This window comes from Chrysemys picta, chromosome 10, assembly GCF_011386835.1.
Source record: "Chrysemys picta bellii isolate R12L10 chromosome 10, ASM1138683v2, whole genome shotgun sequence".
Lineage (NCBI taxonomy): Eukaryota > Metazoa > Chordata > Testudines > Emydidae > Chrysemys > Chrysemys picta.
The window spans coordinates 57,629,018-57,653,230 of record NC_088800.1 but is presented as its reverse complement, the minus strand read 5'-3'; the positions used below and the strand labels follow the sequence as shown (position 1 = coordinate 57,653,230).

General features: G+C 52.0%; 2 protein-coding genes across 7 annotated transcripts in view; both read left to right on the top strand.

Moving 5' to 3' along the window:
• The window catches only part of WDR90 (WD repeat domain 90), a 52,838-nt gene extending 49,042 nt beyond the window's left edge, over window positions 1-3,796 (top strand). For all 5 annotated transcript variants that reach the window (XM_024100663.3, XM_065558735.1, XM_065558734.1 and 2 more), the window contains 2 exons: window positions 646-730; window positions 2,754-3,796. In XM_024100663.3, coding sequence (XP_023956431.2) covers window positions 646-730; window positions 2,754-2,911 — 243 coding nt within the window. In that variant the 3' untranslated portion in view covers window positions 2,912-3,796. The remainder of the gene's footprint in view (window positions 1-645; window positions 731-2,753) is intronic.
• Window positions 3,797-7,333: 3,537 nt separating this feature from the next.
• RHOT2 (ras homolog family member T2) overlaps window positions 7,334-24,213 on the top strand; it is a 29,209-nt gene continuing 12,329 nt past the window's right edge. Inside the window, exons 1-11 of one of the 2 annotated variants that reach the window (XM_005306113.5) lie at window positions 7,334-7,484; window positions 13,960-14,018; window positions 15,587-15,668; window positions 15,858-15,901; window positions 17,805-17,858; window positions 18,594-18,646; window positions 19,364-19,472; window positions 19,925-20,026; window positions 21,039-21,137; window positions 21,860-21,968; window positions 22,390-22,510. In XM_005306113.5, the coding sequence (XP_005306170.1) occupies window positions 7,448-7,484; window positions 13,960-14,018; window positions 15,587-15,668; window positions 15,858-15,901; window positions 17,805-17,858; window positions 18,594-18,646; window positions 19,364-19,472; window positions 19,925-20,026; window positions 21,039-21,137; window positions 21,860-21,968; window positions 22,390-22,510 (869 nt within the window). In that variant the 5' untranslated portion in view covers window positions 7,334-7,447. Of the gene's footprint in view, window positions 7,485-13,959; window positions 14,019-15,586; window positions 15,669-15,857; window positions 15,902-17,804; window positions 17,859-18,593; window positions 18,647-19,363; window positions 19,473-19,924; window positions 20,027-21,038; window positions 21,138-21,859; window positions 21,969-22,389; window positions 22,511-24,213 lie in introns of those variants that run through there. The other variant, XM_042861584.2, reaches the window with a different exon arrangement.

Genomic DNA, 24,213 nt, shown 5'->3' with positions numbered 1-24,213 from the left:
ATAATATAGAGGATAATGTGGTGCTCCTCTGCCGTGGCTTTGGAAACTTAAAGGCCAAACAGATGTGGCACGGGAATGCTGCAGTGAAAGATAGCCATGATGCTGGAGTGTCGGTATTCTCTGTGGCACCCCGATATACAGAGCAGCACCAGTGTAACTGATGTGGGCCAGCAGTCAAGCAGTTGAAATAGAATGAAACACGATGCAGGTGTGTGGTGAGGTTGGGGATGGTAGATTCAACCTAACAGACAGTTAATGGTACAGCTTTTCACTCCCACAAACCTCTTTAAGTCTGACATGGGTCACCAGGTGCTGAGGCTCAAGGTAGAGCTGCATGCGTGAAGCTTGCAAAGCACCTGGCTGCTGCCACTGCTCTGGTTTTTGCTTTCGTGAACATTAATATTCTCAGAGAGAACCTCTTTTATTGGACCAGTTTCTGTCAGTGAAAGAGACAAGCTTAAAACTCTTAAGACTGCTCTGGAAATGAAGAGCTTGGCAGCTTCCTGAGATCAGAGGGGCTGTGCAGCTGTCAATGCTGGTGACCGTCTGTCAGCTGGCCTCCAGCAGAGTGTCAGTTAACGGCTCTATTCTGTCGCACATTAATTTCGAGGAGCTGGTGTCAATGTTTCTCTTGCTTTCATGCAGGTTGTCGAGAAGATCCCCTTGTCTCACTTTGCCACGTCGCTGAGCCTGTCTCCAGCAGCGCACTTCCTGGCTGTGGGCTTCAATGGTAAGTGTCCAGAGGACATGCTCAAGTCAAACACTGCCACACATGGATCCCCTTCTTCCTGGCATACTGCTAGTGGTGGCTGCACCAGGAACAACAGTTCACCTGTGATTCTGGGGTTGTCTCCCATTCCCCATCTCTGCATGAACAGCCAAGTCTTTCTTCTTTGTTAGCAACCAAAAAAACAGCCCTTCTTTATGTGGAGGTACTGCCTGTGGGATGCAGGGAGTTTCCTCCATCTCCATGAGCAGGATGTGCTTTAATCTGGCAGAAAAAGGCATCATGAGATCCCATGGTTGAAAGCTGAAGTTAGACAAATTCAGACTAGAAATAAGGCACCATTTTGTTTACATGCAGGTAATTAACCACTGGAAAAACTTGCCGAGGGATGTGGTGGATTTTCCATCTCTCTAAATCAAGACTGGGTGTCTTTGTGAAACAGATGCTCTAGCTCAGGTTCTCCAACTTCATTGCACCGCAACCCCCTTCTGACAACAAAAATTACTACATGACCCAAGGAGGGGACCCATGCCTGAGCCCTACCACCCCAGGTGGGGGGGCCAAAGCCCAAGCATGAGCCCTACGGCCCAAAGCCAAAGCGCTGCAGCCCCAGCCAGGGGGCCTGTAACCTAAGCCCCGATGCCCAGGGCTGAAGCCCACAGGCTTCAGCTTCAGCCCCAGGTGGTGGGACTCGGGCTTCAGCAAGTCTAAGCCAGTCCTGGCAACCCATTAAAATGGCGTCGTGACCCACTTTGGGGTCCCGACCCACAGTTTGAGAACCGCTGCTCTAGCTCAAACAGAAGTTACGAGCTGGAGGCAGGAATCACTGGCTGAGGTTTTCTGCCCCATATAATGCAGGAGGTTGGGCTAGATGAGCATATTGGTCCCTTCTGGCTTTAAAATGGATGTAGCTGTGTCCTCCTCCTCTTTGAGAACGCTTCATTAAATTGTCTCCTTGTCTATAAGTTTGCCAGGAAAGCTCTAAATGACGCAGTATCTCTACGTGCACGTTCTGCAGCGTCTGTTCTGTGGCCTGACAGTCTGACACACAGCATGGCACTGCCATTGTCGGTGTACACCTCCTCATACTGATTACCAGCCACTAATTGCCTGCTTGCTTCTGTTAGCAACCCTTCCACATCTCTCAGCTAATCAAGTAGCAGTTTCAGTGTGTGGGGGAAGGTTTCCCTACAAACTCAGGGCAAGATGGTAATTATCAGTAAACAGCTAAACAGAATAAAACAGATGAGGGTGGGAGCTTTTGCTTTATCAGAGGACCTCGGGCACAAAGAAACTGCCTTCAACTCTTAATCCCGCTAGCTCCCCCATCCCACCAGCATTGCTGTTTCTAGTGCAGAGCTAGGGAACGAGAGGCACCCATCTGTGTGTCTTTATGCACATCCATGGGCACAGGGAAAGTGACTCAGCTCTGCAGTTCTTGAACCCTGAGTCCTCACAAGAGGGGAGATTGGTCCATGGAACTGTGAAATAATCTCTTTCCCTTTCCCATCAAGGTGACCGATTCCAATCCTGGCCAGATCAGCAGTGACCTAAAGTTGTTATTGTCTGTTGTATGTTTGACCCCAGTGAAAGGAGCAGGGTGGTTTGTGGGAGAGAAAAGCTGTGTCATTTCAGTTCCTCTCAGACAGGAGCACGCACGCAAAAACCATAGTTGCGGTTGGCTCTAGTTGCCAGCGAGGATGCCAGTCTCTAATGAATAAACATGGAGACTGAATTATCCTTAGAGGTGGCCCCTCTCACTCCTAGACGAGACATGTGACCAGAAGCAGGGGATCGTTGTAAGAGAGGTTGCCCCACTTCTGTGTCTGTTCTGCGGATAGAGATATTTGCTCTCCATTGCTGTCATGCCCTTCACAAAACGGAATGTACTTTACTTCTAAAACTGGAGAGGGCTGCAAGGGGACTTTGATATACCAAGTAGCATCCCAAGAGTGTTGGCTTTTCTATGTGCCAAAGGGAGTGGGTCAGTTTCTGAGTCTGGTATGTGGCTGTGTTTGCTCCACAGAGCGTGTACTGAGGCTGATTGACTGCACGACGAGAACAGAGCAAGACTTCGTGGGGCACGATGACTCCGTTCACCTCTGCAGATTCACTCCTTCGGGTAAACGCCTCTTCACGGCTTCCTACAATGAAATCCTGGTGTGGGAGATAACGAGCACATGAACTGAGCCAGCTTGGCTCCTACCAGAGTTGAGAGAGGTTTTCTAAACAACTGTTTTACTCCGGCATGAATCGAGGAAGATAATGTGAGAAGAGAAATGTTTCCATCTGTCTCGGGCTATTAGCAACTGAATAAATCTGAACCAGACCCTTGCAATCCTCAATCACTGCTGGGTAGTAATCCCCTTTCAGAGTCTCTACCAGCCATTGTGTTCCAGTTCACAAGGCACAGCACCCAAACTAACCAGAAATTGGGGTTGGCTGGTATTTAATCATAAATCTAATTCTGCTTTAACACGCAACGTGACTTACAGGATGTGAAATGAATTTGGGGTCTTAGTGGACAGTATCCGAATCAGAAAGGGCACTCTCACAGTTGGTACCTTCTTAGCAGTCTAAGCAGAGGCTGAGAATTGAATGGGGCAAGAAGACTGGATTCCTCTCTCCCCCACTAGGAGTGGTCCACCAGGTCAGGACTAAGGAACACTGCAGTGTCAGGGAAGGGAAGTTTTTTCTGCCACTGTCTGTGCTGTGTTCTGTGGTTAAATGGAGGACAATCTCCAGGGCTGTCAAGCCAGCGTCTTTCACTCACACTAACATTCTTTGCAAAAGAAAACATCCCACATGCTTGCCAAAGACATGGCTGTACCTTGACCTGTTTCTGTTTTCATGCCCCTTCAGGGTTTTCATTCCTAGGCTCTGTGGGCGGGAGTCTGGCGTGCCCCACCTGATGCAGACACATGGCATTTTTATTTGTAAATTATCAGGACCCAATGGCTCCGAGTGTCATTTTGTATGTAACATAGCATCGATTTTTATTGGGAAGAGTTTTTGTATTGGTTTTTATAAGCTGTATAGTTCTTAAATAAAAGTGTTGGGTTGATTTTCTGTCTGGTTGGTTCACTCTAGTTTCTTTAATTGTCAGTAGCATTTCTAGTGTGATCGGCGTGTGACAATGTAGAACTTGTTCCAAAAAGGTGCCCGTTCAGTCTGCCTGCAGATACGCCTTTCACACCACAGCGCGGAACTGAACTAGAGAGGACCCTTTCCCGGATTCAAATCTAATGAAGTAGAGCCTCTGTCATTCTCTCTCACTGCTCCTTTGCAGCTGCAGTCTTGGATATTAAGTCTAAATTCTGTTGCTCTGTGTATTGACAGGAGGCATAAGTGTGTCACTTGAAGAAATTAGCTGAATGAGCTATAATTCTGCATTCCAATGCTGCTCTGTTTCACCAGAGTTAATACAGAGTAACTTTATTGTCTCTGGAGTTACACTGGTGTAACTGAGATCAGAATGTGGCCCAAAGGCTCCTGCTTTGGTGCAAGGCGTGTTTAGCTGGCTGAGCTGTTTTTAAATCATACAAGAGGTGACTGAGGAGTGTTAAGAACACTAGACAGTAATACTCTGCTTTGGGAGTGTTCCTCTTTAGTGGTCCACTGTGCTCTTCTCTGCATTACTCCCTTGGGCCAGATTCTGCAATGCAGCTCTGAAGGCAAAGGGAGTTCTGAGCATGGAATAGATACACAATTGGACCTCCTGGATCATTATTGGATCAGTGATATTGGTGTTGCAGTGTTTGAGGAGATCATCTTGTATGTATGCTACAAACCATACATCCATGATAAAAAATAGTCCCGGCTTCAAACTTCTACAGTGCCATTCTGGAAACAGGGAGTTTTAGAGAGGCAGCGGGAGCACCTGCTAGGAGGGAGAAAGTGGCATGATGAGCACATGAAGGCACTTCTAAGACAAATGGTGCCTGTCTGAAACTCCAGTTATATGATGAACCTGCTTGGTTTCAGGGGAGGAGCTACTGTCCTGCTTTGGGATGTCGGGTCGGAAACTAGAAGGCTGTCTTCTGACATAGCATGTATGTCTTGGCACCTAATCTTAATCAATCAAGCTTAATGTTTTAGGCTGCATGTTGATCAATAGCTGTGATCAAGAGCACCCCTGCCACCTGCCAGATCTGAGGAGTGTATTTAGTGGGTGAATGTGGAGTTCATACCCATCACTGGATGCTGTCAGAGGTGGGATGTTCAAATAGAAGAACTGCTGGTTTGTTGCAGCATGGCAAATCTTACATACCTGAACCAGTGGCAACCATAGCTTTGCTATAACCTGGCAACGAGAAGGGACAATCTGCTGACACCGTCATGAGCTGATGGATCAGGAGTATGTGTACTGGCAAAGGAAATATGGTGTTAAAACCAAGCAACTATTCTAAGGGGCCAAGTTGCCCTACCAGGAAAACCTGCATTATCTCTTTGAGAGAGTGCCACTCTGGTCTGCGTGTGTAGGTGCTGCATGTTTTAACAGCAGAAATTCTAAAGTAGTTAAACCAATTGTGGGTGTGTACTCCTTTCTGCAGTTTTCCATTAGGTTGGACTGCAAACACTACAAAACAGGCATGTGGGACAAGTAGGTAGTGATGGGGTTGGGGTGTATGGGATGGTGGAGTTCATCAGTTTGTGACTGCAAAACGGGCTCAAATTTTAGCAACTGTGCAACACTGAGAGGATTGCATTGGCAACATCCCAGGGTTCTGAGAGTTGTTCTTAATTTGCATTGGTCCCAATATGCACTGAGTGGTTGACTGCAGCATCAGGATGTTTTAGTTTGCAATGTGCCATCCCTCTCTGCATGCAGGAAACCCTTGCATGCAGGAACCTGAGATTCCTGTTATCTGCACCCAACCCAAGCGTTTTGGATCAGGACAGAGCATTGTCTACTGAGAGCTGTATCTAGGGCAGGGGAGGGCAAACTTTGGCCCATGGGCTGGATCTGGCCCGCCAGCCATTTTAAGCCGGCCCGCGAGCCGCACCACGTGGCTCGGCCCTGCTCCAGCCGGACTGCTGGGTTGGGGGCCGCACCAGATGGCTCAGCCCTGCTCCGCTGCTCTGGTCAGGGCTGCATTACGCGGCTCCCGGAAGCCGTGGCATGGTCCCGCTCCGTCTCCTATGCACACTAATGGGAGCTGCAGGGACGATGTCTGCAGATGGGGCAGCGTGCAGAGCCGCCTGGCTGCGCCTCCACGTAGGAGCCGGAGAATGGACATGATACTGCTTCTGGGAGCTGCTTGAGGTAAGTGCTGCTTGGAGCCTGCACCCCTTGAGCCTCTCCCCACACCCCAACACCCTGCTCCAGTCCTGATACCCCTCCCGCTCTCCAAACCCCAGAGTCCGCACCCCCTCCTGCACCCCAACCCCAATTTTGTGAGCATTCATGGCCTGCCATACAATTTCTATTCCCCCACGTGGCCCTCGGGCCAAAATATTTGCCCATCCCTGATCTAGGGGCTAGGACAGAAGCATGCTTTGTGGACCAGGTTGTGTATGAAAGAGGTGGTTGTGTTGCCCAGGGTTCGAACTCAGGCTCAAGCCTAACCTTCCACCTGCACACAAATCGTGCTAACCCAAGGTCCAGAGCCCAGGGGGTGGAGGGTCTGAGCCTGAGTCAAGGCCAGGGTTCAAGTTCAGGTCCTACTGTTTGGCAGTGTAAATGCAGCCCCAGTGGACTTGTGCTCTGGGAATCCACCCCCAGGATCCCACAGGCTGACTTTGTCTTGGGACAACCAAGTTGGGTGGGCAGGTAGCCGTCAAATTTTCGACAGTGCATCCTGAACAAGGGGCTAGAGCAACCACATTTTGGGAGGGCGCTAGGAACTCTGGGGTCTGGTGGCTGGACTGGGGCCCAGGTTGGGACCCAGGGTCAGGGCCGGCTCCAGACACCAGCTTACCAAGTAGGTGCTTGGGGCGGCCACTTCAGAGAGGGGCGGCACGTCCAGCTGTTCGGCGGCAATTCGGCGGACGGTCCCTCACTCCTGCTCAGAGCGAATGACCTCCCGTCAAATTGCCGCCGCAGATCGCGATCGTGGCTTTTTGTTTGTTTGTTTGTTTGGCTGCTTGGGGCGGCCAAACCCTGGAGCCGGCCCTGCCCAGGGTTCAACACTTCCTAACCGGGGGTTGCATGTAGATGCTCAAGCCAGGGTCTGCTAACTGCAGTTCTCCTACCCGGGCCTTCCCTTGTGGTGCAGACAGACCCGCTGTGCCCTAAATGCACCAACCCAGGTGATGGCTGGTTGTAATTAACCAGGGGGCCCTTCCCCCAGTTCCCCCTGGGTGCTGACTCGGGTGTCACCACCTCCCACCCCGAGCCTGTCTGAGAAGCGGGCGCCCTGCCCCATGGTACCCTTCTCCCACCGCCCACTGACTTCAGTGGAAGCCGGGATCGGGTCCTAGATAAGCCAAGCCCCGATCTCTCCCCAGCCCGGGAGGGAGGGGCAGCCTCCCCCAGCCGGTCCCTCGCTGTGCGCCGGGCGGGTAGGTGCTGCCGTGCCCCGACTGGCCGCACGGCGGCGCTGCCGGTCCCGGCCCCCACAGTGGTTCGGCGAGCGACGCTCGTGCCCCACGTCCCCGGCCCACGTGCTCTGCGGTGAGGCCGGAAGTGGGGGCGGGACTCGGGAGGGCGGCAGGCTGAGGGGGGAGGGGGCAGCGCCGCGGCCTGGCACCCCCGGCGCGGGAGAGGCGGCAGCGGCGATGAAGCGAGACGTGCGCATCCTCCTGGTGGGGGAGGGTAAGAGCCGGGCCCTGGCTGCCGTGGGGGACGGGATCCCGGGGCACGCTGGGTAAAGGGGGGCAACTGAGGTGAGTGGGAGGGGTCTCGGCTCACCCCGCAGGGTCAGCCTGGGTAATGGGGACAGACCCCAGAGATCACACCCCCCCGGGGCACGCTGGGTAATGGGGACAGACCCCCCCCTGCAGAGAGATCAGCCCCCCCGGGGCACGCTGGGTAAAGGGGGGCAACTGAGGGGAGTGGGAGGGGTCTCGGCTCACCCCGCAGGGTCAGCCTGGGTAATGGGGACAGACCCCTCTGCAGAGAGATCAGCCCCCCCGGGGCACGCTGGGTAATGGGGACAGACTCCCCCCCCTCCCCCGCAGAGAGATCAGGCCCCCCGGGGCACGCTGGGTAATGGGAACAGACGACACCCCCCCCCCCCCCGCAGAGAGATCAGCCCCCCCCCCGGGGCACACTAGGTAATGGGGACAGACACCCCACCCCCCCGCAGAGAGATCAGCCCCCCCCGGGGCACACTGGGTAATGGGGACTAGGGTGACCAGAGGGCACGTGTGAAAAATCTGGACAGGGGTGGGGGTAATACGTGCCTATATAAGAAAAAGCCCCCAAAATCGGGACTGACCCTATAAAATTGGGACATCTGATCACCATAATGGGGACAGACACCCCCCCTGCAGAGAGATCAGCCCCCCTGGGGCACGCTGGGTAATGGGGACAGACACCCCCCATCACAAGAGATCAGCCCCCCCCTTGGGGCACTCTGGGTAAAGGGAACAGACCCCCCCTGCAGAGAGATCAGCCCCCCCGGGGCACACTGGGTAATGGGGCAGACCCCCTTGCAGAGAGATCAGCCCCCCCGGGGCACCCTGGGTAATGGGGACAGACACCCCCCTACCGCAGAGAGATCAGCCCCCCTCGGGGCAGGCTGGGTAATGGGGACAGACCCCCCCCCTGCAGAAAGATCAGCCCCCTTCCACCCCCCGGGGCAGGCTGGGTAATGGGGGCAGATACCCCCACCCCGCAGAGAGATCAAATCCCTCCAGGTCAGACTGGTTGCAGGCAATCTCCTCTCTCTCCTCCTGCTTCCTGTCCGGGCAGGAGACTGGAATTGAAGATGGTGATGGTGGTGGGTTGGCGGGGAGGAGTTGGATGGGGGGAGTTGGCTGACTGGGCTCAGGGCTCTTGCTAGCAAGCCCTTCTGCCCCATACCACACTCCACACACTGATGAACACTTCCCCTGAGAGTAGGACGTGGGAGTCATCATCCCTGATGTCCTGTTGGGGAAACTGAGGCAGGGGTAGGGGAGAGGCTCACCCAAGGTCATGCAGCCCATCAGCCCCAGAGCAGGAGTGGAACCTGGCTCTCCTGCCCCCCAGGCCTGTGTTGTAACCACTAGACCATTCTGCAATATAGGCACTTTGGCCTATATCTGGAAGGAATCAGATGGTAGGAATTAACCTACCATCGCCTTGTGAATTAGGAGTTTCAGAGTAGCAGCCGTGTTAGTCTGTATCCGCAAAAAGAAGAACAGGAGGGCTTGTGGCACCTTAGAGACTAACAAATTTATTAGAGCATAAGCTTTCGTGGACTACAGCCCACTTCTTCGGATGCATATGAAAGCTTATGCTCTAATAAATTTGTTAGTCTCTAAGGTGCCACAAGCCCTCCTGTTCTTCTTTTTGTGAATTAGGGCAGAGGAGCCCGGCCTGCCAGGAGCAGAATTTTCTGTAAATTAGCCCCAGTTATGAAACATAGTGTCATCCGAAGTCCCTCCTGCTCCATCCATGACTGCCAGGGTGTCTGGGATGTCCCATTGACCAACCCTAAGGAGCGGGCTGCTGCTGTGCTGGGTCTCCATTGCCGATTCAGTGGGGAAACACTTACAATGTACAAATTTGGTAACAGGAAAAGTTGGGGGACCAGATCCTGCGTTAGTGTAAACTGGCCTCATTTCACTGAAGTCAGTGGTGTGACACAGACTTACACTGGCTAGGGATCTGCCCATGTTTCTCCTTTTAACACACTGGATTTTCCATTAACGCTGAGATTACTGAATGTGTCCCTTCCCTATTATAAAGTGTGGCACTGTTGTGATCAGCAGAGGTGCTTGATCTGGGATCCCTCACTCTTTTAAAGAGGGGAGGCTGGTGGTAGAGCATGCTCTGCAAGGCACATTTCTTTATGCGGTGTCGTGGAGGGTTGCTTTGGAAGGAGTTGTTAGATTCCCACAAGGAAGGGGCAGTTTGTATTTACTTTTGTCATGTGGGACAACAGCACCTTGAGCCCTGGACAGGTGCCCCCTTTTTATTGTTGTACTGATCCAAAGAAAAGAAAGATCTCTAATGTGTGAAGTGTGGTGGATGGGCATAACTTTAAGAACCTTACATTCCCTGTTTGAAAGGTACGTCAGTGGGGTTCCATTGGGTTTTGGCATTAGAAAGAGGGGCAGGGAGCAGGAGAAAGAATCGCAGCATCTCAGCCTTCTGCTTGTACATGTGCTTCAGAGGCACTGGGGCAGCATTAACAAGCATGGTTCTTGCTTAGGGCTTCAGCTATGGGATCCAGTGCCAGCCAGGGAGTGGGTTAGGGAAACGAATGGCAGAAGGATTCAATCCTTGCCCATTAATTTCCCATAATCCTTAAACCAGCGTGTTCTGGGATGTAGAGTCCTACCACGTAGGAGACTTAAAATGGTCAAAAGTCCCTCATTTGAAAAATACGACTTTACGTGTGGGGAGGCAAGAGGGCTTTAAGGGCCTGGCTGGATGTGAAGGCCAGGAGAAGGCTTGAGCCAAGAGATGTCTTTTAACCTTGGTTTCAGAGATGCACCTCAGGGCTTGTCTACATGGGGGCATTTCCTGGTATAATTGTACTGCTAGTCAGCTGTTGTTCTACCCCTCTAACTCCCCATGAGGACACTTATTCCAGAGGAAGAGTGCTTTTCCAGTTTATTTTATGTCACTCTGAAAGTGAGGTAAATTAATCTGGAGAAAGACACTGTCTTCTTCAGAATAAGTGTGTCCATGTGGTAAGTTAGACCAGTATAACCGTACGCTCTAGGTATACTGGTAAATTCCCCATGCAGACCAGCCCCCACAGCTGTGTGTGCACAGGCGTCTCAGCTGGGACGTGTGCAATTACAACGTAGACATTTCCCATTGTTCCAGCTCCAGGCAGCATTTTCAAATATTAATAACGTTCCTTTTTTTCATACTTAGCTCTTCACTGAGAGCTGCGTCTGTGCCAGCTTTCAAGGTGCAGCGCTCTGGTTCGGTTTTTATTATTTATTTGGAGCTTCTTTTAAAAAAGTGCAGCTGTTCAGGAGGCGATTGCGTTCTAGTGGTGTTAGCACAGAGCTAACAATCAGGAAACCTAGGTTTGATTCCTGACCGCCCCAACGTGCTGTGTAATGTCAGGCAAGTCCTTTGACCTCCTTGTTTCTTGGTGACCCCATTTGTAATCCCCCACCTTTGTAAAGCTCTCTCCCAGCTAGTGCTTTCCATCCATAGAAATTCCCCTTCTTATTAAGGAGATCAACAAGAAGTGGGACAAAGTAACAGCAGTTTATAAATAGAGCTGTGAAGCCTGTCTAGGCTACAGGCAGAAGAGAAGGAAGGAACGGATTACACCCAGCACATGGAATACCATAGAAACCAGACGAGCCCTGAAGAAAAAAGTTTTAGACACACAATCCCTGAAACTAAAGGACAAATACCACGAGCAGTATAGCAAGGCTCACCGGGAAGTGAAACGCCTTGTGAGAGCAGACAAACAGCATTATATTGATAATCTGACAACACAAGCAGAGGATGCAGCTGCTCGTGGTGAATTAGGAACTGTCTACAAAATGACACGGCTTATCAGTGGTAAACGGCAGACACCAACAAACATTCTCATCAGGAACAAACAAGGCCATCTACTAACAACCAAAAAGGAACAAGAAATGCGCTGGACAGAGCTTTTCAAAGAATTGCTGAACCGGGAGCCACCTAAAGAGGAAGCAAACATCCAGGAGGCAGAAGAAGATCTTGATATATCAACACAGACACCACAACTAAGGAAGAGATCATTCAAGCCATCAAATCCTTAAAAAATGGGAAAGCTCCTGGCAAGGATAACTTGAATGCAGAATTGTTCAAGGTAAATCCTAAATTAGCAGCATCTATCCTGGCCCCTCTATTTACATCAGTCTGGGAAAGGGAAAAAGTGCCAGATGAGTGGACCAATGAGTGGTATAGTGAAGATACCAAATAAAGGAATTCTCAGTGATTGTAATAACTGGTGTGGCATCACACTTTTATCTGTGCCAAGCAAAGTATCGTGTAAGATCATAGTCCAGTGTATATCAGAGGCAGTTGATAGCGTTCTCAGAAAAGAGCAAGCTGATTTTCAGAAAGGGCCTAGATGCACAGACCAGATCTTCACTCTACGAAACATAATAGAACAGTGCTTAGAATGGCAACGGCAACTCTACATAAATTTCATAGACTTTGAGAAGGCTTTTGATAGCATTCACAGGACCAGCCTATGGCGCATTCTGCGGGCATATGGAATTCCTTTCCATATAATCAACGTCATCAAAAGCTTCTATTTCAACCTTACATGCAGTGTTGATCACAGTGAGCTCAGTTTTGAAGTCAAAACGGGAATACGTCAGGGGTGTGTCACGTCTGCAATCCTTCAACATTGCCATTGACTGGGTAATGTGGTGTACAATAGAAGACATGCCAAGAGGCATTAAATGGACACCCTTCTCATCCCTTGAAAATCTGGACTTCTCAGATGATCTCGCTCTCCTATTACATACCCAATACCATATACAAGAAAAAAACAACTGGACTCAACGCATTCAGCCAGCAAATTGGATTGAAAATCAGCTGCAATAAGACAGATATCATGACCGTTAATATTGCCTCACCATCACCAGTACGGATAGAGGATTATGTTCTCACCAATGCAGAAACATTCACATACTTGGGCAGCACCATCAGCCAGGACGGTGGAACAAGTCAGGACATCCAGAACAAAATCAGTAAAGCCAGGAGCACCTTCAGGAGCTTAAATACAGTCTGGAAATCATCAAAATACAATACTAAAACCAAACTCAAGATTTATTAGAGCTGCGTACTTTCAACACTACTTTATAGTGCAGAATGATGGAGAATGAGAAAGTATGACGTGTCCAAACTGTCCGTACAATCTACCTCAGAAAAATCCTCCGTATCTTTTGGCCCAGAACAATCTTAAACCAAGATCTATTGACACAGTGCAGCCAAGGATCTGAGCACCATCATTGCCAGGAGGCATTGAAGATTGATCAGTCATGTGCTTCAAATGGAAACTGATTCCATCACCAGAGTAGCAATAAGATGGACACCTGAAGGCAAGAAAAAATTAGGCTGCCCAAAAACAACACGGCGAAGAGCTGTGGAAGCCGAGCTGAAAAACCTGGGGCACAGCTGGGGAACCATTGAAAGACTTACCAGAAACAGAGATGGGGAGGAGCGTTGTCGCTGCCCTAAATGCCAGAGGCATAATAGGAACGTGATGATGATGATGATTAAGGAACTATCTTTGTCATGCTCTCAGAACTCAAAAAATAGCTGGTGGGATTTTCCTCAGGCTTTCCAAACAGGTCCCCCTGTAGGCTGAGCTTGAGCAGAGAAAATTGCACCCCAAAGAGCAAATGCTCTGGGACGTTAGGAGTGTGTGAAAGCGAGGTTAGCTTCTGAACCGTTTACTGATAGGAAATGATGGTATTTATTGGTGGGGGGGCCCTGGTGGTAATGTGGCACCGGTTCCCCTCTCTGCTTCACAAAACAGTTGGGACTTCAGGGTTAAGGGCGGGTGTGAATGTTGAAGGGAGCCTGTGACCTTCAGTGGTTGTAGGAAATTTCACCCTTTAGCTCAGGGGTAGGCAGCCTATGGCACGCGAGCTGATTTTCAATGGCACTCAGACTGCCTGGGTCCTGGCCACCGGTCCGGGGGGGCTCTGCATTTTAATTTAGTTTTAAATCATAGAATCATAGAATATCAGGGTTGGAAGGGACCTCAGGAGGTTATCTAGTCCAACCCCCTGCTCAAAGCAGGACCAATGAAGAAATGAAGCTTCTTAAACATTTTAAAAACCTTATTTACTTTACATACAACAATAGTTTAGTTATCTATTATAGACTTATAGAAAGAGACCACCTAAAAACATTAAAATGTATTACTGGCACGCGAAACCTTAAATCAGAGTGAATAAATGAAGACTCGGCGCACCACTTCTGAAAGGTTGCGGACCCCTGCTTTAGCCTCTGGGCTTGGAATGAATTTGCCTTCATCTCTTTGCCCCAACCCCACACCCCTCTGCTTTGCCACCTGGATAGATTTCAGCCCCTAGCATCTGATGGCTCTGCCACCTCCATTCCCAAATGCCAGGCCTGCAAAAGGTCCAGCCTGAACCTCCTGTCTTTTTTTCTCTCGCAGCCCGGGTGGGGAAGACATCGCTGATTATGGCTCTGGTGGGCGAGGAGTTCCCTGAGGAGGTGAGCAAGGGGCGGTTTACCTTTCCTGTGTGTTTTTAATGCATCCTGGGAGGGCGAATGTCTGTCTGTCATGGGGCAGAGGCCAGCAGAGCCTCTAGATGTGAGACCAGCATTACTAGGCTCATCTCTACTGTCCAGGCAGAATGAGCCTGGAGCAGCAAAATCTTTACTGCCTTTCTGGGGGTGTGACTGAGTCTGAGAGGCAGGCTTCTCCACTTGGTTTTCTTACCGCAGTCCTGCTTTGGAGAACAGCCTGCCCTTGTGCTCTAGGGTGCCTGGGCCTTTCTCTGTAGCCTGCTGCTGTTGGGCCTTTGGAATGAGCAGCCTGCCTGAACAGCTGTCTGCTCTGGTCTGTGCATTGGCCACTAGAAGATGCTTCCCTAGTCAGCCCAAAGCAGGGTCCCTGTCCCTCCTAGCCGCAATGTGTCCTCTCTAGCAAGGCAGTTCAGGCTGCTGTCCCTGGTCCAGCTGGGAAAGTCCCTTGAAGTGGTCACACTGTGTTCTCTGCTCTTCTGTGTACATGCAGAGAGCCCTGAGCTGCAGCCATCTGTGTGAAATGCAGAGTAGCCAGCCTGCCTTCATGCACTGTAGAGCTCCTCCCAGCTCCAGGGCATGGGCTGCTTTAGAAAGGGAAAACATAATTAGCCCAAATGGGGGAGCAGATGGTCTAAGTTCCTGAGCCCCTTGCTGACCCTCGGTGACACTTGCACTGCTGCAGCGTGAGGCTCGGCTTGGTGGGATAGATCTAAATGCCTGTCCCGTTTCCACAGCAAAGCCCAGCTAATCGGCTTAATGCTCTTCCCAGGCTGCTGGAAGGTCAGTGCTTCAGGTCAATGTTTGTGTAAGGTTTAAGGGGCGATGGAAGTGCTTAGGAGCTTATCTGCAGGCCAGGAAGGGGGAGCTTTGCCCTTCCAGGTCCCCTCTTCTCATGGGCAAGAGAAGGTAGAATCGCCCTGTCTGGAGCTCCCCGGGGCATTAAGTGTAGTGCCGTTTCAGCCTCTCCTGCCACGGCACACCACCAAGGCTGGAGATTATCTTAATGCAGAGCCAGTGAGGTGCACAGTCCAGGCCAATAGGAGTTGTGCCAGAGCATCGACTGGCCCCTGCCCTGGATCCACAGCAGAACTTGGGCTCAGATGTGAATGCTGGAGTAGCCCTGAGTAAGAAGTCAGGCATTACTCCTTCTGCTAGCTAATCAACGGGCTGGGAAGTAACACCCACTCGCCATGTCCATTCACTCCTGGGCTAGCTTCCCCCTGACCCAGATCTGCCCTGGTGGGAGCACCTCCTGGAGGAGAGCAAGGCTGATCCTGTGTCTCCCACTCCTGAGCAGTGGCTGTTTTGAGGCATGTGCTGTGGCCTCAGAGAGGATAGTGCTGAGCCTCAAAAGATCACGTAGTCCCTGACCCCTCCTCTTTTGGGTCTTTAGGTTGACAGAAGTGTTGTGTGTCTCCTCTACGTTGTATTCAGCATAGACCTGCCTGTCACCTCCCTCCCCCTCACATGCTGTGCCCTGGGGCTTGCTCCTCCTCACGCTGCCCCGCTGACCGTGTCTGTTTGTTTTGAAGGTGCCCCCTCGTGCAGAGGAGATCACAATCCCAGCCGACGTCACACCTGAGAAAGTCCCCACCCACATTGTGGACTACTCAGGTAGGGCCCCATTGCACCTGCACTGCTCCACCTCTGGCTCTTCCTACTCCTTCCGTCCTCGCCAGAACCCAAGCCGTGTACCCCACACTGTGCACAAGCCCCTTCCCAGCTGTGCCATGCTGCCAGTTCACGTGGACTGTTGTGAAACAGGTGGCGGCAGCCGGGTGACTCTGCCTTTTTCCCTTTCAGAATCAGAGCAAACGGAGGATGAGCTGCAGGAGGAGATCACCAAGGTGAGTGAGGACAGGCGGCTGGGGCAGCTGGGTTTGAGATGGCAAGTCAGGGTATCTGATTCTTCGTCTCTGCAGCCTGCCCATCAGCTTCGCCGAGCTCTGCGATAGGCCATCTCAAGAGTCGTGTTGTCAGTTTTGTTAACAGTTTTCATAACCTCTTCCCTCTTCTCACTGAGCTAGCTCAAGGTCAGAGCTCTTGCTTTCTGAAGTGATTGCCCAGGGGGGTTCTCAGGAAAGGCAGAAGACTGGGCATTGTGGGCCTGGGCAAGACGGCATGGTTTGATCATCAGAGCAACCTTCTGGTGAGCAATCTGTGCTGATCCCCAGAAGAGTGGACAGGACCCAGCTGTTAGCAGTTTTTGGCAGGTCTGGCAGATTGAGTGAGGGCAGGAGGGGGAAGTCCCGTTGTTATGGCTAATAAAACTGGACATCTTTTCAAATCCTTATTTGAGCTCAGCCTTCTGCCCTCTCCAGCCCGGAGATCCCATGAGGAAGGAACTAGGCTGGAGTGGCTGTGTGAACCTGCTCCCTCCACCCCGCCAGAGCAAGAGTGTATACAAGAGGCTTAAAGTGGTTACATTAAACCCTGCCTAAACCCTTGCGTCTTTCTGGGATTAGCAATAAACTCTCTCCCGAAAGGGGCAGTGGTCTGCCCATCTGCTCATTTAAAAGCACTCACACTGGTGCCATCTGAAGGGCGGGGTCGTGGTGGGATTGGAGGGGAAGGGCAGGGACCCAGGCAAAGCATAACAGGCAGATAGAAAAGCTGATCGTGGCTTGGTGTAGTGGCTGGGAGCTGTGTGGGGTGTAGCACACGGTGGTAGTCAGGGTTAGGGGTTCTGCCCCAGGTGGGGAAGGTACTGGCTATCTCTGTGATCCTACAATCCAGCACCTAACAGTGGCAGCTCCAAGGCTTACCCCTCTGCTGAGTCAAAGCAGGGCTGCTGAGATCCCTGGTTGGTCACGCCGGGGTGGGTATGGACACTTGATAGTACCCATCTGTCCTAGGAAGAAATTGATGCTCAATGAAGGCAGAGAATGGAGGGGAGGGATTTCTTCATGCTTAGAAATCCAACATCAGGACACTGTCTGCTTAGGGGCTTGATGCTGGGGTATGGAGTCTCTCCCCAGTTCAGAGCCAACCCACGCTGGCAGCAAGCAAGGCAGTGCCAGCTGCAGCTATTTGCTAGGTTGTGGATCAGGGTCTCACCGAAGCTCCCAGGGAGCAAGTTTCCACGTTGTAAAATCCACCCTCACTATTGGTGTTAGCAGGCTGGCTTGGCAGTCTGAGCGGAGAGGGCTGGCTGAGGGATTCGTACTGCTACCCAGCACTGCAGCTGATCTCCTCTCCCGCCTCCGGAGCGGAGTTGAGTCCCATTATGAGGGTGGGGGTGGGGGAAGCTGCCAGGGCCACTTGCTGGGCTGGACTGTGAGTGACACAGTGTCAGGCTGCTGGGCTGTGCCTTTCAGCAGCAGCTGGGTCACTGAAGATCAACCCGTAATGAAATCGGAGCTCCGGCCTGGTGCCGAGGGTGGGTTTTGGCAGCTGGAATTACAGAAAGCATCTGTTCAGTTAAGATCATCTGGCTTCTCAAGAGCTTGCAAACAGCCCGCAGGGCAGCCTGTCTTGGTATAGGCGTGGTTTGTGGGGGTGTGTGCAGGGAGGGGCGGGCGTTGGTACAAAGTCCAGGGCAGTGGCGAGCCTGCCTCGTTGTTTGTGGGAGGCCTGTCTGCTTGGTGATAGAGCTGTACCATGCCTGGGCCGGGCCCTGCCCTCTCCACACCGGGAGAGGAGCATGGTCTGCGGCACACGCTGGCTGTCGGGAAGAACAGCCTCTGCCATGCCTGAGCGATGGGCTTTCTGGAGTGTTACCCACGGCTCATCCTGCTGTTCTCTCTGCAGGCCAACGTGGTCTGTGTGGTGTATGATGTCACCGTGGAGGCCACAATTGAGAAGGTAATGGGCTGATCCAGGCTTGTGGGCTTCTGACCCACAGTGTCATGTCTGGCCTCGCTCTGCTCTACTGCCTCTCCCTGCCCCCCAGGGATCTGCCACAGACCATGCCCCAAACACTGCCCTGTTCCATGTTCTCCATGGAGGACTACAGGCTTCTCAGCTGCAGTCTGGGCTTCCTGGGGTAATTTGATTGCTCTTGCTTCTTGCTGAAGCCACTAGCTGGTTGTAGTCTCCAAAACATGCCAGCCCAGCCCCATCTCCCCAGCTCTGTATGCAAAGGGAATGTACTGCCAAGAGTTGGTCATTAGCCAGCCCACTTTTGCTCAGAGCCATCACTTAGCACCTCGTCATTAGCAGCCACAGGCAGTTCTTAAAGTGATTCAGGGCATGGAGTGCTGGGGATTTCTTCAGACACGATGGGACTCCATCACATCAGAGACAGAGCAATTCCTGCCCACTCCAGGTGCAACCCAGACTGGATCACTGCCAGCCCACCACCCCAGGAATTGGCCTTGACCCCTCTGGGCTGCAGCCTGCATCCTGTTTATTGTCACATGCACTCTGCTTATCTGTGGGGTTACAGTGGAGCAGATGGGCTGTGATGATGAGGTTGTTGTATTGCCTCAGCTCCCTGCTGGCTTCTAATTAGTACACAAGCCACATCCCCACCTTCTCTGTCACTCACAGCAGTGGCCAGTCTGTTCTAACAGGGCTTTCTCCTGGTTTGCCTTTCAGATTCGGACAAAGTGGATTCCCTTGGTGAATGGGGGAGTTGAAAAGGGTTCCAGGTACTGTTCCAAACGCAGCTTTTCTGGAGTCTGGGAGGGAAGAGGGCGTGCCAGTGGCGCAATGGACCGGCTCTGGGTCCTGCTCCCATATAGCTCCGTGTGTTGGCTGTGCACACAAGCACTTGAGCACAGCCTGAGGATTGCTGGCTATTTGACAGGGACTTGGGAACTGGGGAATCCTGCAGGGAAAATAGCTTGGCACTGCCTGGGAGCTTCCTGCGAACAGCAGTACACAGTATTAGGGGGCAGTTGTCCAGCTCTTGGGCCCGACGAGTGATAGAGGTGGGGAGAATCTGGAGGCTTTTCCTCCTCTCAGGGTCTCGCTGCCACCGAGGCGAGAGGATCTGCTGGTGAGATGCCTCCTGATGTAGGGGAGCAAGTGAGTTGCTGAGTCAGCGCAGGACCGCAGAGACCTAAGCTAATCGTGGGTTGCTTGGACATAAGGTCGACTCGTGCCCAGTAGTCTGGTGAAAACATCAGCAGGACCAACCGGCCTGGCTTGTTCTGGCTGATCCAGTGCCTGGTTCCAGCAGCTGGAGGTGGAGGAGCAGTCAGTGGGCTGGCAGTTCTGTTCCTCTGAGTGCTCTTCTGACCAGCCGCCCTAAGAGCACATGTGCAATATGGGAGCCCAGATGGGAATTGTGTGATAGGGAGACAGTGTCAGGCCTTGGCCTCTGTCTTTCCTCTCCATGACACTTCATCTCTTCTCCCTCCTAGAATCCCGATCATCCTAGTGGGAAACAAGTCTGACCTACAGTCTGGGAGCTCCATGGAGATCATCCTGCCCATCATGAACCAGTTTTCTGAGATAGAGACTTGCGTGGAGGTGGGAAACCAGTGCACTGTACTTTGTCCGTCCCTTGAATGTCTAATGTTAATTACTAACAAGAGGCCTTGTCCCCGGTTTCATGGGCTGTCACCACAGTGACTAGGAGGAACAATCTCCACCCTGATTTGGATCTGCCTTTTCAACGCTGATCCTTGAAAGAGCCCCAGCCCAGCCCTGGCAGGGATCCCAGTCTCCTGGGCCCGGAGGGGAACCTGACAGAATTCTCATTGGCTTCTGGGAGCATGAAATGGGCCAAGTGAAACCAACATGTAAATGAGGAATTTCCCTTTTTGGTTTGTTTCCTAGTAACTGTCACTGACTTCAGTCCATGCCTTGATCTAATACCTGTCTGGAGCTGAGGCTCACATCTCTCTTGTGCCCTCAGCTCCATCTTCCATCTGGCCCCAGGCCTTGCCCACTCACGGTCCCTTTCTCTGTCGTTGCGCTAGTGTTCGGCCAAGAACTTAAAGAATATCTCTGAATTGTTCTACTATGCCCAGAAAGCAGTTCTGCACCCGACAGCCCCCTTGTACGATCCAGAGGAGAAACAGGTAATCAAAGCCATCCCTGAACTCCAGTCAGCCTTATTCTTCTCCCTTCCAGACATCCACGGGCTTCCTAGAAACCTTCCAGATTCTCCCTGAACACCCTCAATCCTCTGGCATGATTGTTCTTAACTGCTGCCTGATTCTCCTTGTCCTCTGCCAGTCGACAGGCCCCCCTCCTCTCAGCAGAGTTAGCCCATTAAGCATCCCCCCTCTGCGACTGAACTCGCTGTGTGCGCGCTGCACCCCTCCACAGGTGCAGTTCATGGGATGCCAGGGCAACTGTTCTACGGGAGCTGAAGCGCACCCTGGGAGTCTCGCACCCAGAAGTGCCTCTCGCGCACATCATGCCATGCTGCTCTGATACAATAGATCGATCACCAGCCCCACCGGGAGACAGAGTGATTCGGAGCCCTGAGAAGGCTTCCCCAGGGAAGAGTGTGTGAAGCCTGGGACTGTTTAGTAAGGGGATTGATGGAGGTATCCAGAATAATGACTGGTTTGCCCCTATGTCCACCTGGTTCCAATGGTACAAGAACAAGGGGATGTCCAGTGACACTGAAAGGTGGCAAATAGTCTTTACCGTTTAGAAAAGGCAATACTTTTTTGTGCAACATATGGCTAGCCAGTGGAACACTCTGCCACTGTATGTCATTGAGGCCATGAGCATAGGAGGACTCTGAAAAGGACTGGACTTTTATATGGATAACAAGATCATCCACGGTTATGTTAGGGGTCACACAGAAGGGAGGCATACCTTCATACTTCAGGGCACAAGCAGCCTCTGACTGACGGGTTAGGAAGAAAATTCCTATGTGGGCTGAGGATTGTTCACAACTTATCCCTACCTCTGCAGCAGCAGCTCATACTTGCCGTTGTCAGAGCCAGGGTACTGGTCTAGGTGGACCATTGCCCTGAGTCAGTACAGGAAGCCTTTGAAGGTGGGTTTGTGGGAGGGAGCACTGAGCAGAAGACAGCCTCTTCATGTGCTTTTCACTATGACTCATTATACCCACAGCTGCGACCGACGTGTGCACGAGCTCTTACACGGATTTTCAACATCTCAGACCAGGATAACAACCAGATCCTAAGTGATGATGAGCTCAACTACTTCCAGGTACGGACTGCTTAGCGCTTGGATTTCCAGAGGGTCCCCTGTCCCTGGACTGTGATATCACCATGACCACTGCTACAGCAGCTGCACACATCCCCTCCTGCCTGTTCTCTGGAAAGCCCCTCTGATTCCTACTTTCTTCTAACTCCAGGGGAAAGAGAGAGTCCCTTGCATGGCACATTGAGCCCTGTTTGGATTCCTGGTCCCTGATGCCAAAGGGGAATGCCAGCAGCTAGTGTTCTGGTACACAGAGTTCTGTGTATCTGCTCATCTGTCTAGAGAAGGGTTTCATGCCCACACACTCTGAGCAGGGCCGAGCAGAGCAGTGGAAGGGATTGTTCTGTGATGTGTGAAGCAGGATACCCCTAGAGAGTAACAAGGAGTTCTGCTGCATTGGCCAGCTGAGGAGTAGGGACTCATGTAGCAGGAGTAAGGCAGAGCTGGCAACCCATGAGGTGAGTGGAGTTTGTCTTCCTGTGATTCAGTGGCAGGTTTTGCTTGGCGTCTCAGGGTGTGCATAGGTACTGGTATAGCAAGAGTTCGGCAGCTCTTGGGAAGCAGCCTTCTAGCTGAAGTAGGGAAATGGAGTAATTAAGGGTGCGGTGGGAGGGCTCTGGAGTGGGTTTTAATTCCTTCCCTCCCTTCCGGAGAGCTGGAAAGAGACAGGGAGTCTGTCTGCTGGCAAGGGGCTTTCCTGACCTTGCCCTTGTGTCTCTCGGAGATAGAAGTCCTGCTTCGGGAATCCCCTGGCGCCCCAGGCCCTGGAAGACGTGAAGACAGTTGTGTGGAAGAACACCACGGATGGGGTGCAGGACAATGGCCTAACGTTAAACGGTAACTGAAGTGGGCAGCTTTTGTGTTGGTGTCACTGTCTCCTTGCTCCGTGCCCGGCCACTCTCCCCTCTGGCACCTGGGAGACAAGGGTTGGGCTGGGCAGAGAAAGAAAGACCATAGATCTTCAGGAACATGGAGCATGGGCCATGGCTTTGTACCCCGCCCCACACACCATAATGAAAAAGCTCATTGGGCATCTTCTCGGATGAGCTGGTGCTTGGTGTAGAGCCCCAGAGCCGCCTGGTTCAGGGCCCAGCTTTCCCCAAGGAAGGAGGGCTTCCTTAGGGAGCGTCCTGTTCTGACTTTGTGCTGAAGCACCTTGCTGGCTGGGCTGAGCGGAGCTTGCCGCTCCATTGCACCATAGCGCGGTCTGCATGGTGTGTGCCATGCGCTGAGACCCTGCCTCCCTCTCCGCTCACAGGCTTCCTCTTCCTCAACACCCTCTTCATCCAGAGAGGGCGGCACGAGACCACTTGGACCATCCTGCGCCGCTTCGGCTACGCTGATGAGCTGGAGCTGACGGACGACTATCTCTACCCGCTGTGCGTACAGGGCTCATCCTCTCCGATGCTGGGGAGGGGTTGGCAGGCTGGGGATGGGGTCCCCTAGGGAGATGGCTCTGAGACATCTCGATGAGCCTTCCTTTTCAGCCGCCATATTCCTTTCTGAGGAGGCTCGGGGTCTCTCTTCCGTCCTAACTGACCTTCTCCAACCATACGTGGTCTCTGAGCAGCGAGGTTCTCCTTTACTCCCAGTGGGTCTGCATCGCTTCCTGCCCCAGTGGCCTGGCGAGGCAGGAGCTGGAATCCAACCTGACAACAGCGCACAGCACCCAGTCCAGTTCTCTGGCAAAGTCAGAGTTACACTCATTGCCCCTGCACTGGCCTGTCTGGGAAGTCAGGATGTGGGGGTGGACAGACCACTAACCCCAGTGACGCTGTTGATTCCACTGGTGCCCACAGAAGGGAGCAAATGCAGCCGTGACTGTGAGTTTCCAGTGAAATCATTACGGGGCTTTTGAAGTCTGTTCTCTCTCGGCAAAGCTGTTTGGAGCAGTAAGCTGTCAGCTCAGGGTTCAGCTGGGATTTTGCAGCTGCCTCCTCTTCTCTGATCCCTGTCACGCCCCCAGACTAACAAAAGGGTTTGTACTGTGAGCTAGAGAATCCTATCGCCAAAGCAGCAGGGCTCGTGGGGGTAGAATAGGGCTCTCACCATTGGAAGGGGAGCTCCTGTGACGAAAGCACCATTGTGACATATCGGGGTACAATTCAGGCTAGTGGGGGCTTGTCACCCCTGCCCTGCAACCTTTGGTGCCTTACAATGGTTTGCTGAAGCAGCTCCCAACTGGGCTGCTGTCAAACAGCCTCCAGCATGCAAGCCATGCCCTGAGTCTCTCTGTGTAGCTTCAGCCACTTGTGGGTTACACTCTGGCTCTCACAGCCTTGGTTATATTGCAGGCTGACCCCAGCACACCCCCAGTCCCAGATTTCTCCAGGAAACGTATGTACAGCCCTCTCCTGGGCAGTACACAATATTTTAAGTCCGTTGTTCCTTAAAGGGTATAATATGCCAGCAGATTATCTCAAATAGTGATGCAGACACGTCAGTTTAAACACACTGGATTAGATAAAACAGTAAATCAAGTTTATTAACTACAGAGAGAGATTTAAGTGAGTACAAGTAATGAGGCATAAAAGTCAGAAATGGTTACAAGAAAAATCAAGATAAGACATTTCTTAATACCTGATTTAACAGATGATACCAGATTCAAGCAAAGTTTCTCACCACATGCCCTCTTCAGTCTTACTGACCAACCCCTGTAGGTCGGGACCCGTCCCCCAGAGTCCAACGAATGCTTCCTTTGTGGCTCCAGGTGCAGGGAGAAAGAGGAAGGTCCCTTGGGGGTGTTTGTCCCTCCTTTCTCTAGTTTCAGTCCCTCTCTTGAAAAACATTTCCAGCTGGGCACCAAGAGACTGTCTGTGTGGAAGGATGTTCCTCGCTGGCTTTTTCTCACCTGTTGGAGCTGCTTGTTTGTTTTCCTTCCTGTGTGATGACTGTTTCCTGCTTAAATGCAAATGAAGCGGAGCACACATTCCTTTGTTGAGGACAGACCTGTTTGCCAGCCTCGGTTTGGGTGGGGCTGTGGGGTTTGGAACATGTTGATAACTTCATACGGGGAACTCTTGTAAGGTCACATAGTGTTGCCACACTTCTATTAACAGGATGATATTAACCAGCAAACTGA